Here is a 19,253-nt window from a genome sequence, read left to right as displayed (position 1 = left end):
CTGCCACAAGCCCTGCAACATTTTCGACCTGAGTAAATACTGCAACTGAAGCCCCGACGTCACACAGCTTGGCCTGCTTCACTCCCTGCCACGCCCCAACGCTCAGAGACAAAATCGCACGTCTCAAAGATCTGCTTTAAGAACCAACAACAAAAGTTCTATGAAGAAAATGTAAAAAACTGTGAAAATAATGTTGCTGGCTAGGTTGTTACTATCATCGACAGGAGAAAGAAAAGGAGACGATTGCTCTCTAATAGTCAGTGGAATAGCATCCTGGGCCCCGATCTTTGTTTTTATTTTGTCATTCCAGCTCCTAAGGTCATTAAAACTGATCTGGGACCAGGCTAGTGGAATATGAGCAGCATAATAACATCAGACTGCTCTGTTGTGGAATTTGACTGCTGTGCCAGAAGGCTTGGATTGGAAAGTTTTTCAAAACGGCAAACTGATGAGAATTGAGGCAAATTAGATAATCACCACCAATTATCATTTCAATTACACTTAGGAAATTGGGCAGAAGAAATTAGGCTTAATAGCATATTTTAGTAAGACGTTATGAAATGGTATTAGGGCTGTTTCGTTTGTCAATTGCCATCCTCAGCGACTTTGGGTTCTTTTATGAGCTCTATATAAAACCTATTGCACCAACATGCGTATGCCAAATTCTGCAGAGCTACTCCCCAGTACACCCACTCCAGTCAGAGTCAAACAGCCTGCTAACACCAGCCGCAAATCTGTGCAGTATGGATGACGAGGCCTTCTCACATGTCCCCCTCAGCTCTTCAACACTCATCCTGCACGTGTCCCCCTCAGCTCTTCGACACTCATCCTGCACGTGTCCCCCTCAGCTCTTCGACACTCATCCTGCACGTGTCCCCCTCAGCTCTAAGACACTCATCCTGCACGTGTCCCCCTCAGCTCTAAGACACTCATCCTGCACGTGTCCCCCTCAGCTCTAAGACACTCATCCTGCACGTGTCCCCCTCAGCTCTAAGACACTCATCCTGCACGTGTCCCCCTCAGCTCTAAGACACTCATCCTGCACGTGTCCCCCTCAGCTCTAAGACACTCATCCTGCACGTGTCCCCCTCAGCTCTAAGACACTCATCCTGCACGTGTCCCCCTCAGCTCTAAGACACTCATCCTGCACGTGTCCCCCTCAGCTCTAAGACACTCATCCTGCACGTGTCCCCCTCAGCTCTAAGACACTCATCCTGCACGTGTCCCCCTCAGCTCTAAGACACTCATCCTGCACGTGTCCCCCTCAGCTCTAAGACACTCATCCTGCACGTGTCCCCCTCAGCTCTAAGACACTCATCCTGCACGTGTGTCAAGGAGGCCGCTTCATTTTCCTCATTTAAAAACAACTGAAGAACGACCTATTCCAGCTAACTTTTGTTTAATTGCTTAGTCTGTCTTTTGCATTAGGTTATATTTTGAGATGTATATCTGTTTTCTACCTTCTGTGCAGTGAGCGTGGAGAATATGCTCTACAAATGATTATTATTCATTGGAATAACCCCAAAATGAACTGGCTGTCAGATACACACTGATTTGTAAGGAGAGTTTCTGATCAAATACAGTGGTCTGTGTCACCAAGGAAACCAACTCCTACATTGCTTTGTCCTTTATTCTGACTATTCCCAGATAAAGCTGTAGTGGCCAGTAATATTTGGCGTGTGTGTGTGTATATAAGATACTATAAATACTTCACATGCGACTTGTAATTAGCCTATTAGAATGTTTTTCGGATTTAATAAAGATAATAAAAATATACAAGCAAGCATTAGGCAATGAGTTGATGTTGACTAGTAAGAATTTGTCTGAGAATTGTCTATCAAAGGCAGAAATTTAATTAACTTTGTACAACGAATGAATTCACATACAAGACTTAAAGCTTAATTTACAAAGCATACTTCTAGGCATAGATCCTGAGGTGAACTTGGAAGACAAAGTATGAACAAAGAGATTTGATCATTCAACCTTCCCCTGTGGACTGGGTATAGGATAAGAGAGAACAAAGGCGTTTAATTCCGCTTATAACATCTGAAGGTGTCACCTTTCAACCCAAACCAAGACAGAATTCCTGCGAAGACAAAAAACCCTTTGCGTAATAGTATATCAGAGTTCACCCTGTACAGATGCAAGTTACCACAGATCATGCATCCATGCATAACAACAGTTATCTTCAGTAAACACTTTTCAGATAGATACCATACATGGATACTATGGCATTATTCTGTCACAATATTCAGTCCACTGAATACTTTAACAGGTATGCATTTTGGCTAGTCCTTGGGCATTGTCCTTTGATCCTGGACTATTTGCCATGCAACTCCAGGTGTCAGAGCACATAAATTAGGGCCAAGCCGATAAAGCCCTAACCCCAGGTAAAACCCCAGATTAAACCCCAGATGGAGCTAGAAGAAAGTGGAGTCGTACTTGTCCTCTACAGTACATCATTTGTTGATTTGAAACTGGAACAGGGTTTTTTTCTCTGGGCGTTCATAGAAACGCAAGTGTATTTTTCCCTTCAAAATAACAATAACGCCGTGTAGAAGTCAAGGCCTGCTGTGTTTTAGGTATGGAAGTGATGCGCTCTATACAAGCCAGTAAGAGCCTGAGATCCTTGACCCTTTCAGGGGAGTGTGTGGGGAGTTTTGAATCCTCATGGCAAGGCAACAGTTACCTCTAAAGTAATTACTTGTGAGTTTTGTTACTGGCAGTTGTGGTCTTTGGTGTGTATCTAAAACCTTTCTTTCTTTCTTTCTTACAGCAATGACTTCAGCAAGATGGTTGCTGAAGAGTACCTCACATTTTTTGAATTTACAGGGATGACATTGGACCAATCTCTCAGGTAACCATTTATCACTATTGTAGCCATTGGACAAATGTAGTTCAAGCATGCAGGCAACCAAGGCATTCCTCAAAATATATTTGAGGTTTAATGTCTGCCACCCCGGTAATCCAAATAAATTACATCTTGACACGACCAGTGTTTTGTTTTTTTCTCCCTCAAGAGACCCGGGGTCCTCTTCGAGCCCTGATATTGATGTATGCACTTCATTTCATCTGACTTGCTCTTTCTGTGTCCTCAGATCTTTCTTGAAAGCTTTTGCACTAATAGGCGAAACCCAGGAGAGAGAACGGGTTTTGATCCACTTTTCCAATAGGTATTATCAATGTAACCCCACCGTCATCTCCTCACAAGGTACTTGTTAACTTCTTTGTCTCTTTGCTACATGACTTGACAAGTGTTTTGAGTGATTTAACAAGATTGAATGACTGGCAATATGAAAAGTGCTTGCCAATGGCTGACATACCAAAGCTTTTGTCATGTCTGTGCTGAAGGGTTACTATTTGCTGTGTTAGTTCCACTAGTTATATACTGGGTGGTTCCAGCCCTGGATGCTGATTGGCAGACAGCCGTGGTATATGAGACCATATACCATGAGTATGGCAAAATATACATTTTTTTACTGCTCTAATTACGTTGGTAACCAGTTTATAATAGCAATAAGGCACCTCGGGGGTTTGTGATATACACTTTGCATCGAGCATAAGAACAGCCCTTAGCCGTGGTATATTGGCCATATTACACGCTCCCTCGTTTTTTATTGCTTGATTATATCGTGTAGCTTTCATTGAGGCATTTGACGCAACAGTCTTGAACCGTGAGTCACTTCATTGGCTCAGTAGTCATATTAGACTGTAGTCTTTCTAACAATGTCCATTTCATTGGAATCAAATGGATTGGTTTTACCTTTAAATGCAGTCTACAGTACTCCCCCAATACCAGTGTCATGTCTTCCATAGCAACAGTCTTAGTAACAACAAGCCTCTGACCGGTATGGGTAAAAGCTAAAACGGTCCTCTCGTTGCCATGGAAGTGATGTTCCACCACCATGTAGAAATGGATGTTGTGATCATCATAGGGGGACTTGTGCCTTTCTAGAGGGCATCTTTATAAATCCGCTTGTGCGAGATGTGACATTTCAGCAGCATGAGAAAGCTAAAACATTTGTTTTTGTTCCTTGCTGGTCTAACCACCAGTACGCACCACAACCTGTATCCCGTGGCTCATGAAATTGAACATTAACAAAACATTTGTTGATGTACATATTAACACAGAACAACCATCCATCATTGCTAAAATGGGTACTCCTAAAATTGACCTTCACTAATTAACCTAATTTTTGCAGATGGAGCCCATTGCCTTACATGTGCTCTGATGCTGTTGAACACGGACCTTCATGGCCATGTAAGTTCACTCTTTCTCTGCTGAGCTTTTGACCTTTTTGTTCCTGCCATTCTAACCCTTGAGAACCACTACACTAATCTTATCACATAAGGCATTGTGTTTTTGGGGGTGTTAAAACAACTGAAGGATGGGAATGGAGAAATGTAACCACTCTCAAATTCCTAGACAGAGCTATAGATGTAAGGACGGACCCTCCATGAGATCAGGGGGATAACCATGTTTTGAAGTTATACATTGTTAAGAAAAAAATAAATGGACTAAAATAAGCTTATTTAAGGTTCTGACGAGGAGCAACAGTTGACCTAAGCTCATAAGGCATTTCTAAGGTAGTCTTCAATAATGATTGGCTATAGATCATACATAAATATATAATAATTGGCTATAGATCATACATAAATAAATATATAATTAATGTACCAACCCCAGATTGCCCCTTTTTTTGTCTTTCTTTCCAAGGAGACACAATATATATTTGATTACAAAAACAACAATTATTCTTATTCTAAATATTAAGCCTGTGCCTCAATTTAATAATTTTTACCTTCATGCATTATTTTACATCACTCTCTGAGAACCGGCAGCTACATTTCAGGCTTTTATTTGATTTAGTATTTTTTTTAAGCTTTGAGCGTTTTAAAAAGTGAAGGTTACCACTTCACCCTGGGATCTTCTCCAGTCCCTCCTGGAAAATGGCTGAATACTCCTAGACAAGGACACAGAGCAGTGATGAATGGCTGTCGAAGCGTTGCCTGTCCAACACACACCTTCTGTTTGGGGACAGGGGCAGTTAGAGGATGACTGGTTGGTTTGCCCACCACCACTCAATAAATACTGTGATCAATAGATTTCGGGGGGATCTGTCCATTAGTTATATTATGTGATCCTCTTACACAGTAGAGGGGTAGGCTATGCACTCTGATGATTGCAATGTGCATGCAAGTGATGGAAAGTAGTGTTAATGTAACTTTGTATTGGCTCAATGTTTTGGATATTTTCTCAGTCTGGTCAATGTTTTTTCTCCTATGTACCATCTGCTTGTGGCTCCCTACTCGGCCATCCAGGCTTTGGTTAGGTAGGCATTAGTCAGTCTGATCAACACCCTGACACTGTATAAAACCTGTCTGACAGACTCGGTTTGCTCTTAAGAAACCCTTGTCTCACTTCTAAGTCAAGCTAACTGTCAAACACATTGCAACTGGTGAGAGATTAATTCAAATAAATGTAGTCTCTTCCCTTTCAGACTAGCCTTTGATTAAATTTTTTTTTTAAATACTACACTGAACAAAAATATAAATCCAACACGTGAAGTGCTCGTTGCATATTTCATGAGCGGAAATAAAAGATCACACAAATTATCCATATGCCCGAAAAGCTTATTTCTCAAATGTTGTGCACAAATTAGTTTACATCCCTGTTAGTGAGCATTTTATCCTTTGTCAAGATAATCCAGCCACTTGACAGTTGTGGCATATCAAGAAGCTGATTAACACTTAGCCTACAATGGTCACACACCTGCAGAAATGTAATTAACATAATACAAAAATCCCCATCAAAGTCCGTCTGTTTAAACTAGATGTACAGTACCAGTCAAAAGTTTGGACACGCCTACTCATTCCAGGGGTTTTATTTATTTATTTTCCGCATGGTAGAATAATAGAAGACATCAAAACTATGAAATGACACATGGAATCATGTACTAGCCAAGAAAGTGTAAAACAAATCAAAATATATTTGAGATCCAGTTGGAAGGTGAACCTTCACCCCAGTTCTGAGGTCCTGAGCGCTCTGGAGCAGGTTTTCATCAAGGATCTCTCTGTACTTTGCTCTGTTCATCTTTCCCCCGATCCTGACTAGTCTCCCAGTCCATGCCGCTGAAAAACATCCCCACAGCATGATGCTGCCACTACCATGCTTCACCGTAGGGATGGTGCCAGGTTTCCTCCAGACGTGAGCCTTGGAATTCAGGCCAACGAGTTCAATGTTGGTTTTATCAGACAAGAGTATCTTGTTTGTCATGGTCAGAGTCCTTTAGGTGCCTTTTGGCAAACTCCAAGCAGGTTGTCATGTGCCTTTTACTGAAGAGTGGCTTCCATCTGGCCACACTACCATATAGGCCTGATTGGTAGAGTGCTGCAGAGATGGTTGTGTTTCTGGAAGGTTGTTCCATCTCCACAGAGGAACTCTGAAGCTCTATCAGAGTGTCCATAGGGTTCTTGGTCACCTGGCCAAGGCCCTTCTCCCGTGATTGCTTAGTTTGGCCAGGCGGCCAGCTCTAGGAAGAGTCTTGGGGGTTCCAAACTTCTTCCATTTAAGAATGATGGAAACCACTGTTCTTGAGGACCTTCAATTAAGGTCACAGTTATGAAAACGTAGGACACTGAAGAGGCCTTTCTACTGACTCTGAAAATACCAAAGAAAGATGCCCAGGGTCCCAGCTCATCTGCGTGAACGTGCCTTAGGCATGCTGCAAGGAGGCATGAGGACTGCAGATGTGGCCAGGGCAATAAATTGCAATGTCCGTACTGTGAGACACAACAGCGCTACAGGGAGACAGGATGGACAGCTGATCGTCCTCACATTGGCAGACCACTTGTAACAACACCTACACAGGATCAGTACATCTGAACATCACACCTGCGGGACAGGTACAGGATAGCAACAACAACTGCCCGAGTTACACCAGGAAATCACAATCCCTCCATCAGTGCTCCGACTGTCCGCAATAGGCTGAGAGAGGCTGGACTGAGGGCTTGTAGGTCTGTTGTAAGGCAGGTCCTCACCAGACCTCACCGGCAACAACGTCGCCTATGGGCACAAACCCACCGTTGCTGGACCAGACAGGACTTGCAAAAAGTGCTCTTCACTGACGAGTCGTGGTTTTGTCTCACCAGGGGTGATGGTCGGGTTCGCGTTTATCGTCGAAGGAATGAGCGTTACACCGAGGCCTGTATTCTGGAGCGGGATCAATTTTGGAGGTGGAGGGTCTGTCATGGTCTGGGGCGGTGTCACAGCATCATCGGACTGCGCTTATTGTCATTGCAGTCAATCTCAACGCTGTGCGTTACAGGGAAGACATCCTCCTCCCTCATGTGGTGCTCATCCTGACATGACCCTCCAGCATGACAATGCCACCACCCATACTCGTTCTGTGCGTGATTTCCTGCAAGACAGGAATGTCAGTGTTCTGCCATGGCCAGCGAAGAGCCCGGATCTCAATCCCATTGAGCACATCTGGGACCTGCTGGATCGGAGGGTGAGGGCTAGGGCCATTCCCCCCAGAAATGTCCGGGAACTTGGTGGAAGGGTGGGGTAGCATCTCACAGCAAGAACCGGCAAATCTGGTGCAGTCCATGAGATGCACTGCAGTACTTAATGCAGCTGGTGGCCACACCAGATACTGACTGTTACTTTTGATTTTGATCCCCCCCCTTGTTCATGGACACATTATTCAATTTCTGTGGAACTTGAATAATGTGGAACTTGTTCAGTTTGTCTGTTGAATCTTGTTATGTTCATACAAATATTTATACATGTTAAGTTTGCTGAAAATATACGCAGTTGACAGTGAGAGGAAATTTTTGCTGTGTGTGTGTGTGTGTGTCTGTGGTATGTCGTTTCCTGATCTTGTCTCTGACATAGGACAAACTCTTAAAAACAAACTTTCTTTTGATATGATGTTCCATGTAGTGAATGTTATTCAATGCGTTTCTATTGGCTGATATCAGTAATGTCATTTGTTTTTTTTTATGCCTTAAGGGATGCGTACGAAGGGTTAGTTCTTTCTGTAATAAAGCCCTTTTGTGGGAAAAACTAATTCTGATTGGCTGTGCCTGGCTCCCACTGGGTGGGTCTAGGCCCACCCATGGCTGCGCCCCTGCCCAGTCATGTGAATTCCATAGATTAGGGCCTAATGAATTCATTTAAATTCATTGAATTCCTTAGATGAACTATAACTCAGCTAAATCTCGGAAATTGTTGCATGTTTATTTTTGTTTAGTACAGTTCAATGACTACTCTGCTGCACGGGACCCATAGCACTATGCCATTAAAACATGATTAAACTCAGCCATTAGAATAGTCCAGCCTGAAACGGGCTCGGCATCGCTGTGTGGCCATGAGCTGCTATGATGTGCTCACATGAAAGCATACATCTTCTTTTTGTTGCTGGAACTGTGTTTTCGAGAGCCCTGGGTGAAAACAACCTGCTGTGAATTAATTTAATGGTCACTCAAGTATATTTACGTTCTCAGGGGGGATAAAATGACTTGTGCTCATTGGCACTATGAGCAAGTTATGGGGTGCCCACAGCCACCAGAGGCTCTCTCTGACCTTGCCTATAAGCGGTCACAAGTCTTGTTCTGAAGGTTGGAGGGACTGAACATATGAAATAGTTTGCTAGCGAGTTGGACCGAGGAGGATATTTTAATGTCTCAGATGGGTCCATGGTGTCATCGCACAGTAAATGGATGCCTCTTGGTGTAGCATAGATTAAAGAGAATCTCTGAACCACAAAACGTTGATGTGGAGTATGCACCCGAAACACAATGTATAGGATTTCATTACAAGCCCTCCTTGCACTCTAACACTCGCACACAGAGAGATTGTCAGCTCTTGCAGTTCTATAGATCAAAACGTGCTCTGTGTTGCCTTTTGGAAGTCTTGTGCCAGTCTGAACATTTGTCAGTGCCGTCCACCTACAAACTCTGGCCGGTGTTGGCAGGAACCGTCAAGTCATTGGAACAAACACCGTCTGCTCATTCTGTTAGAACAAGCGGTTGCAGTGAATACTAGCTTTGGTCCCCTACACTATTAACAGCAATATTGGAGTGATCTAGTCTACAACCATTTTGTACTGAGAAGGAAAAACCTTGTTCAGTCTTTACTAATGATACATGTGTAATGTTACATTAAGTGTTTTCATTTTGCCAAAGGTATTTTTATGTTTCTGAGAGACAGTAGTACAGGGTTCCATTGGGAAACAGACCCCTTACTTTCTGAGAGACAGTAGTACAGGGTTCCATTGGGAAACAGACCCCTTACTTTCTGAGAGACAGTAGTACAGGGTTCCATTGGGAAACAGACCCCTTACTTTCTGAGAGACAGTAGTACAGGGTTCCATTGGGAAACAGACCCCTTACTTTCTGAGAGACAGTAGTACAGGGTTCCATTGGGAAACAGACCCCTTACTTTCTGAGAGACAGTAGTACAGGGTTCCATTGGGAAACAGACCCCTTACTTTCTGAGAGACAGTAGTACAGGGTTCCATTGGGAAACAGACCCCTTACTTTCTGAGAGACAGTAGTACAGGGTTCCATTTGGAAACAGACCCCTTACTTTCTGAGAGACAGTAGTACAGGGTTCCATTGGGAAACAGACCCCTTACTTTCTGAGAGACAGTAGTACAGGGTTCCATTGGGAAACAGACCCCTTACTTTCTGAGAGACAGTAGTACAGGGTTCCATTTGGAAACAGACCCCTTACTTTCTGAGAGACAGTAGTACAGGGTTCCATTGGGAAACAGACCCCTTACTTTCTGAGAGACAGTAGTACAGGGTTCCATTGGGAAACAGACCCCTTACTTTCTGAGAGACAGTAGTACAGGGTTCCATTGGGAAACAGACCCCTTACTTGACATGAGTGTAGAGTACCAGCGTGTTTTGGTTGAGTGCTTTAATGGAGTTTAGTTTTAGACTGGGATTTCATTGTGGTGCATTGTGGGAACATACTGAACAACAATGATGTACCAGATAATGTAGGTAATTTTTTGTAGTAGTTAATAATGATGTCCAAACTTTTTAGTTTTAGTGCACCGTAGGTACCTCCTCTAAAACCCACTGATATACTATGACGCAGCAATGATCTTGTAACTTTTCTTTTACAACGTTTGGTTATTTGAATTAAATCCAATGTATCGAGTAAAGATGGTATTTGATTGCACCTACATTCAGCCGGGACTTAAAATTTCCCCAAGTGTACTCTTATCCAGCCAGCGACTTACTTACTGCCTCAGAGCAAAAAGCTTAATGGTCTTTTCTAATGGGAGCCAAGTGATTTATATCTTCCAGTTCAATAAGATGCCAATTTCCCACCTCCGACTTGGTGCTTATTCTGACATTTTCTACATGATAAATGTATGGATGATGCCAAATTTATAGTAGCTCAGTTTGACGTAGCCATGGATGTAGCACCTATCCACTTAGTTTTGTATTTCGGGTCAGGAACTATTTTGGAATGCAGACGATGCTCTGCTTCCTGCATAAAGTAAGTCATGACCCCCTTAACCTGTCAATAAGTTCAAACTGTGTAACGTTGATAGGGTTAACCAAGGCCTCGGGCTGATGCTCCTTTCACATCGTCCCAGTAATAAATGTTTCCTACACCTTACAGAATATCGGGAAGAAGATGACATGCCAGGAATTCATCAATAACCTGGAAGGGTTAAATGGAGGACAAGATTTCCCCCGAGAGCTCCTAAAGGTAGGTCCTGTTGCTTTGCCTCATTCAATAATTTGCCATTGATTGTGTAAGAGTGATGGAGGATCATGTCTGGAGGCCCTCAAATGTAAAATAATGAGGGCCTCAATGGCGTGAGTGAAACAAGACGGTGGATAGACTGGTCCAATGGCCTGTCATGTGAAAGAGGAGACTTCTATTGGACCAGGTAACACAAAACGCGATATTAGCTCCACTCTGTTCGAATGACAATCCGATCCCTTCAGCCGTCAGAGAGCACTTGCCTCGGCCATTCAGCCCACGTTAACCTGATATTTGTTCACCTGATATTCTGAATGACTTACAACCGAATGACAAACGTTCTACCCTGGTATTAATTAGTGCTAGTTAGGTTCTGTCATTGGAGACTGGGTATAAAGGTCTTGGGACTTTGCCTCAAAGTGAAACATCAGACCACACAAGCATAGAAGGTTCTATTACAGTCCACTTATATTATGGCAGCTGCTGTGGTCTATGGTGAACTATGCAAACTATTTGTTGCTACTAGTTCTTCAGTTAGTACACTGCGAAAACATTAGACATATTGTAATATTCTTAATATCTTTTTTGTTTACTTGAGGGCCTTCAAGTTTTTAGGTATCATTTTCTCTAAGAGGATATGAATTATAGGCGATGGTTACTGTAGTTTAATGATCCGGCAGTATTTTCATCGTCAGCAAATATTGCAATCTCAGTGACCTGCCAATATTGCACCAATAGAAAGCAACACTTCCTGCTGCTTAATCTCTTCCCACGGTCATTCTGAGATGTCCGGTGTTGGCACACTCGGTGTGGCTAAAGCTTACTCCCTTGCTGGGCGAACCAGAGCACAGCCCTGCTGGCCATAAGCTCCACTGCCCAAGAAAATAGGAAATTAGCATGTTCTGCCAAGACTCCTTCTCACTGTTCATCATTTAATGAAATCATATCCCCCCCTCCTGTCTAATTAAAAAGAACACACACCTAGCTCTCACAGCAAATTTCTTGCATCGACTAGTGTTTGGCAATAACACCCGTTGGCATTGGACATGGCCAAATGGTGGGCAGGATGACGATCTCCAGGCAAAGCAAAATGCCCTTACTGTGCCTCCTCAGATTAGCCTGGTGCCAGCTTGGATAAGTCATCTTAGCTTCTCTTTCTCCTTTAGTCTTTTGGGAATTTGCTTCATGGCTCTAGTTTGGCTCTGTAGAGAATGGGACTGTACTGTTTCGTCTACAAAATTCTGACATGAATTACTGTACATTTTGTGCATCTTTTCAGATCAGATATTTTCTGCATTTCAGATGAATAAATACACAAAGTATGTGGACACCCCTTCAAATGAGTGAATTCAGCTGTTTCACCCACACCAGTTGTTGACGGCACACAGCCATGCAATCTCCATAAAAAAATGATTGGCAGTAGAATGTCCTTACTAAAGAGCTCAGTGACTTTCAACGTGGCACTGTCATAGGATGCCACCTTTCCAACAAGTCAGTTTGTCAAATTTCTGCCCTGCTAGAGCTGCCCCGGTCAACTGTAAGTGCTGTTATTTTGATGTGGAAACATCTAGGAGCAACAACGGCTCAGCCGTGAAGTGGTAGGTCACACAAGCTCACAGAACGGGACCGCAGAATGCTGAAGCGCATAGCGTGTAACAATTGTCTGTCCTTGGTTGCATCACTCACTCCCAAGTTCCAAACTGCCTCTGGAAGCAACGTCAGTGCTAGAACTGTTCGTCGCGAGCTTCATGAAATTGGCTTCCGTGGCCCAGCAGCCGCACACAAGCCTAAGATCGCCAAGCGTCGGCTGGAGTGGCGTAAAGCTTGCCGCCATTGTGCTCTAGAGCAGTGGAAATGCATTCTCTGGAGTGATGAATCGCGCTTCACCATCTGGCAGTCTGTCAGACTTATGAATCTTGGTTTGGCGGATACCAGGAGACCGCTAACGCCCATGATGTTTGAATGAGATGTTCAACGAGCAGGTGTCCACATACTTTTGGTCATGTAGTGTATGTATAGTAACAATACAATGCCAAGTATAGTCCATGACATTGGACATTTTGGTTGTGGAAAATAGAAAGATTTGTACTTTTTTATTTTTATTTAATTTTTATTTTTTTTCTGATTCGTGGATGCCTCCTTATGAATAATTGGTTGTTCAAGGTGCAATTATACGACCTTGAGACGAGCTCTGCTATATCCTGGAGAGAAATTGGCATAACTGCTCTGAGGATATTGATTGATGGCTTTGTCCTTTTAGGTGCTTCATGCTTGGGAATCACAGAACCCCCCTACATATTGGTGACAAATGCACCTGCATCGAGTGCCAATTATCAGATAACAACATCAAAAACAGCAGTGCCTCACTGTGACGCAAGACATTAAATAAAGACTAGAAGTACTTGATCTAGCAGATATCTTTCAACCTGGCAGAGCAGTAATCTGTTTTCTTAACTTTGTCCTATTGCTCTGGAATGTCAAGGACAAGCTAAAATATTCACATTTTATCTATTTTGCAACCACACATATATTTTGTTCACCCCCTATTAATACTCCGGCCCTAATTTATCAATATTGGTGGCCATAGTAAAACATTTTAAAATGTCCGTTTTAAAGGAATATGTGAAACATGTTAACAGGCCAAATAACGGTTCTAAAACTCAAACCACCCTGTAGCCTATTCACAACCATTAGTCATCTGTCGTCACCTCATTTAAAAAAGAAAACTACTGCGTTAACAGAGAAATCACTGGGGAAACCACTCGCTAAGCTGGTGGCATAGGAATGAATGAGACTGAGTGTACTGGCACGGCAAACATTATTCACATGTTTAGCATTTTATGTCGTTGCTATCCTATGAAAGTATTTAGCAAAAAAAATAATTCTGTATGACAAAAGGCCATTTTGGATAATTTACAGATGTACATGTCCTACGATAGGGTGATAGATGGCCTTAATACTCATCACTTAAATGTTCTCTTCATGCCAGCTGTCATATCATAACAGTCCTTTTGTAATGTCAAATATGAGATGTAGGGATGTATAGATCAGGGGATGTTCATTCAACAAACAAATGTATTCAAAACAAATCACACTTACATAAGTATTCAGACCCTTTACTCATTACTTTGTTGAAGCACCTTTTGCAGCAATTACAGCCTTGAATCTTCTTGGGTATGAAGCTACAAGCTTGCCATGCCTGTATTTGGGGAGTTTCTCCCGCTCCTATGCAGATCCTCTCAAGCTCTGTCAGGTTGGATGGGTAGTGTCGCTGCACAGCTATTTTTCAGGTCTTTCCGGTGATGTTCGATTGGGCTACTCAAGGACGTTCAGAACTCCTGCGTTGTCTTGGCTGTGTGCTTAGGGTCATTGTCCTGTTGGACGAGCGCTCTGGAGAAGGTTTTCATCAAGGATCTCGGTACTTTTCTCCGTTCATCTTTCCTTCCATCCTGACACCCCTACAGCATGATGCTGCCACCACCATGCTTCACCGTAGGGATGGTACCAGGTTTCCTCCTTATTCTTCCAAGATGGCGTAGCAGTGCAGACGTGTTTTGTTCGTCCTCTCGTGTACTTTTGTATTTTCAGTCTTTTTTTTTTGTATATATTTCAATTTGTTTTCAATTGCTTTTCTATTTTAATTCAATTATACCTTCCGGTAACCTGCCTCACCCAATGTGATACAGAACTGCTATTATTTTTTTTATTTTTAGACCTTATAGCAAGAACCACCTAGCCATCAGCAGCAGCTAACCAGCTAATTAGCTACAAGCTATTTAGTCATTGTTAGCCACTGCTAGCGGCCTTTACCTTCTGCTCAGATACCAGCCCTTTTTTTTTAGCCTGGATAGTAATCGCCAGCCTACCAGTATCGGACTGTCTCTCCACTACAACGCCGGATTCCTGCCGTAATCCCAGGACCATTACTCCTGATCTTCACAGCTAGCTAGCACCCACCGAGTTACCTAGTACCGAAGCTATCCCCGAGGCCCACCTCCCGGCCTACTCAGTTGTTCACCCGGACTCCACCCAAACACGGCCAGAACCCACTACTCCACCGGATCCTCGCCGTAAGCTCTGGACCTTGGCACCGGATCACCGCTGCTACCGAGTAGCTATAGTAGCTAATTCCCCTGCCCCCAAGCTAGCACCAGTTAGCCGTGAGCCAGGCGCATCTCCTGGCTAGCAAACTAAATTACTACAACTACAATACCTCTTTCACCATCTGGCTTGGATCCTTTGTCGACATGGTGCCCCGCCGCACCACCACGACTGGTCTGCCGACGAATACTCCATCCGCTGTGCCTTCAACCGGCCTCCGTCGGACGTCGGAGCAGACGCTTCTACTAGCCCCGGGCTACTAACTTTAAACGCCGTGTCGCATGCGTTATAGCGTAGTTGCGACTATACCGCGGCTTCCCTGTTCCATCTATTGCTGCCCCCTGGACCCTATGATCACTTGGCTACATAGCTGATTTTACATTTTTATATTTAACATTTTAGTCATTTAGCAGACGCTCTTATCCAGAGCGACTTACAGTAGTGAATGCATACATTTCTTTTTTTTTTCTGTACTGGTCCCCCGTGGGAATCGAACCCACAACCCTGGCGTTGCAAACACCATGCTCTATCAACTGAGCCACACGGCTGCTGGACTGTCCATTAATCACGGTACTCCATTCTGTTTATTGTTTATCGGTCAGCCCCAGCCGCGAACTCAGGCTCTGTGTGTAGTTAACCGACCCTCTCTGCCCAGTCATCGCCATTATACCTGTCGTTGTTTTAGCTGATCAGCTGTTGTTGTCTCACCCGTTGTTGTCTAGCTAGCTCTCCCAATCAACACCTGTGATTACTTTATGCATCGCTGTATGTCTCTCTCAAATGTCAATATGCCTTGTATACTGTTGTTTAGGTTAGTTATCATTGTTTTAGTTTACAATGGAGCCCCTAGTTCCACTCATCATACCTCTGATACCTCCTTTGTCCCACCTCCCACACATGCGGTGACCTCACCCATTATAACCAGCATGTCCAGAGATACAACCTCTCTTATCACTCAGTGCCTGGGCTTACCTCCGCTGTACCCGCACCCCACCATACCCCTGTCTGCACATTATGCCCTGAATCTATTCTACCACGCCCACAAATCTGCTCCTTTTATTCTTTGTCCCCAACGCTCTAGGCGACCAGTTTTGATAGCCTTTAGCCGTACCCTCATCCTACTCCTCCTCTGTTCCTCGGGTGATGTGGCGGTAATCCCAGGCCCTGCGTGTCCCCAGGCACTCTCATTTGTTGACTTCTGTGATCGAAAAAGCCTTGGTTTCATGCATGTCAACATCAGAAGCCTCCTCCCTAAGTTTGTTTTACTCACTGCTTTGGCACACTCTGCCACCCCTGATGTCCTTGCCGTGTCTGAATCCTGGCTAAGGAAGGCCACCAAGAATTCTGAGATTTCCAAACCCAACTACAACTTTTTCCATCAAGATAAAACTGCCAAAGGGGGAGGAGTTGCAATCTACTGCAGAGTTCTGTCATACTTTCCAGGTCTATACCCAAACAGTTCGAACTTGTAATTTTTAAAATAAATCTCTCCAGAAATAAGTCTCTCACTGTTGCCGCCTGCTATCGACCCCCCCCCCCTCCCCTCCCAGCTGTTCCCTGGACACCATTTGTGAATTGATTGCCCCCCCTCTAGCCTCAGAGTTCGTTCTGTTAGGTGACCTAAACTGGGATATGCTTAACACCCCGGCAGTCCTACAATCTAAGCTAGATGCCCTCAATCTCACACACATCATCAAGGAACCCACCAGGTACAACCCTAAATCTGTAAACATGGGCACCCTCATAGACATTATCCTGACCAAATGTCCTCCAAATACACCTCCGCTGTTTTCAATCAGGATCTCAGCAATCACTGCCTCATTGCCCGTATCCGCTGTGGGTCTGAGGTCAAACGACCACCCCTCATCACTGTCAAATGCTCCCTAAAACACTTCTGCGAGCAGGCCTTTCTAATCGACCTGGCCCGGGTATCCTGGAAGGATATTGACCTCATCCCGTCAGTCGAGGATGCCTGGTTATTCTTTTAAAAGTAATTTCCTCACCATCTTAGATAAGCATGCCCCGTTCAAAAAATGCAGAACTTAGAACAGATATAGCCCTTGGTTCACTCCAGACCTGACTGCCCTTGACCAGCACAAAAACATCCTGTGGCGGACTGCAATAGCATCAAAGTCCCCGCGATATGCAACTGTTCAGGGAAGTCAGGAACCAATACACACAGTCAGTCAGGAAAGCAAAGGCTAGCTTTTTCAAGCAGAAATTTGCATCCAGTAGCACAAATTCCAAAAAGTTTTGGAACACTAAAGTCCATGGAGAACAAGAGCACCTCCTCCCAGCTGCCCACTTCACTGAGGCTAGGTAACACGGTCACCACCGATAAATCCATGATAATTGAAAATTTCAATAAGCATTTCTCAACGGCTGGCCATGCCTTCCTCCTGGCTATTCCAACCCCGGCTAACTGCTCCGCCGCCCCCGCAGCTACTCGCCCAAGCCTCCCCAGCTTCTCCTTCACCCAAATACAGATAGCAGATGTTCTGAAAGAGCTGAAAAACCTGGACCCGTACAAATCAGCTGGGCTAGACAATCTGGACCCTCTCTTTCTAAAACTATCCGCCGCCATTGTTGCAACCCCTATTACCAGCCTGTTCAACCTCTCTTTCGTATCGTCCAAGAGCCCTAAAGATTGGAAAGCTGCCGCGGTCATCCCCCTCTTCAAAGGGGGTGACATCCTAGATCCAAACTGTTACAGAACTATTTCCATCCTGCCCTGCCTGCCTATCTAAAGTCTTCGAAAGCCAAGTTAATAAACAGATCACTGACCATTTCGAATCCCACCGTACCTTCTCCGCTGTGCAATCCGGTTTCCGAGCCGGTCGCGGGTGCACCTCAGCCACGCTCAAGGTACTAAATGATATCATAACCGCCATCGATAAAAGACAGTACTGTGCAGCCGTCTTCATCGACCTGGCCAAGGCTTTCGACTCACCGTATTCTTATCGGCAGACTCAATAGCCTTGGTTTCTCTAATGACTGCCTCGCCTGGTTCACCAACTACTTCTCAGATAGAGTTCAGTGTGTCAAATCGGAGGGCATGTTGTCCGGACCTCTGGCAGTCTCTATGGGGGGTACCACAGGGTTCAATTCTCGGGCCGACTCTTTTCTCTGTATATATCAATGATGTCGCTCTTGCTGCGGGTGATTCCCTGATCCACCTCTACCCAGACGACACCATTCTGTATACTTCTGGCCCTTCATTGGAGACTGTGCTAACAAACTTCCGAACGAGCTTCAATGCCATACAACACTCCTTCCGTGGCCTCCAACTGCTCTTAAACGCTAGTAAAACCAAATGCATGCTTTTCAACCATTCGCTGCCCGCACCTGCCCGCCCGTCTAGCATCACCACCCTGGACGATTCCGACCTACAGTATGTGGACAACTATAAATACCTAGGTGTCTGGTTATACGAAACTCTCCTTCCAGAGTCATATTAAACATCTCCAATCAAATCTAGAATCGGCTTTCTATTTCGCAACAAAGCCTCTTTCACTCACGCCGCCAAACTTACCCTAGGAAAACTGACTATCCTACCGATCCTCGACTTCGGTGATGTCATCTACAAAATAGCTTCCAATACGCTACTCAGCAAACTGGATGCAGTTTATCACAGTGCCATCTGTTTTGTTACCAAATCACCTTCTACCACTGCGACCTGTATGCTCTAGTTGGCTGGCCCTCGCTACATATTCATCGCCAGACCCACTGGCTCCAGGTCATCTATAAGTCTATGCTAGGTAAAGCTCCGCCTTATCTCAGTTCACTGGTCACGATAACACCCACCCGTAGCACACGTTCCAGCAGGTTTATCTCACTGATCATCCCCAAAGCCAACACCTCATTTGGACGCCTTTCCTTCCAGTTCTCTGCTGCCAGTGACTGGAACGAATTGCAGAAATCGCTGAAGTTGGAGACTATTTCCCTCACCAACTTTAAACATCAGCTATCTGAGCAGCTAACTGATCGCTGCAGCTGTACATAGTCCATCTGTAAATAGCCCACCCAATCTACCTACCTCATCCCCATACTGTTTTTATTTACTTTTCTGCTCTTTTGCACACCAGTATTTCTACTTGCACATCATCATATGCTCAGTTATCACTCCAGTGTTAATCTGCTAAATTGTAATTATTCGGTCCTATGGCCTATTTATTGCCTACCCCGTGCCTTTTGCACACACTGTATATAGATTTCCTTTTTTCCCCTACTGTGTCATTGACTTGTTTATTGTGTTATTGGCTTGTTTATTGTTTACTCCATGTGTAACTTGTTGTTGTTTGTGTCACACTGCTTTGCTTTATCTTGGCCAGGTTGCAGTTGTAAATGAGAACTTGTTCTCAACTAGCCTACCTGGTTCAATAAAGGTGAAATAAAAAAAAATAAAAAAAATTCAAAA

At 44.2% G+C, this 19,253-nt stretch overlaps 1 protein-coding gene across 8 annotated transcripts in view; it reads left to right on the top strand.

Moving 5' to 3' along the window:
* psd3l (pleckstrin and Sec7 domain containing 3, like) overlaps positions 1-19,253 on the top strand; it is a 152,220-nt gene that overhangs the window by 81,544 nt on the left and 51,423 nt on the right. For all 8 annotated transcript variants that reach the window (XM_014144526.3, XM_014144518.3, XM_014144552.3 and 5 more), the window contains 4 exons: positions 2,777-2,857; positions 3,099-3,211; positions 4,203-4,261; positions 10,649-10,738. In XM_014144526.3, coding sequence (XP_014000001.3) covers positions 2,777-2,857; positions 3,099-3,211; positions 4,203-4,261; positions 10,649-10,738 — 343 coding nt within the window. The remainder of the gene's footprint in view (positions 1-2,776; positions 2,858-3,098; positions 3,212-4,202; positions 4,262-10,648; positions 10,739-19,253) is intronic.

Source organism: Salmo salar, chromosome 01 (assembly GCF_965601325.2).
Source record: "Salmo salar chromosome 01, fSalSal1, whole genome shotgun sequence".
NCBI classification, from domain to species: domain Eukaryota; kingdom Metazoa; phylum Chordata; class Actinopteri; order Salmoniformes; family Salmonidae; genus Salmo; species Salmo salar.
This window is presented reverse-complemented; position numbering and strand designations above follow the sequence as displayed.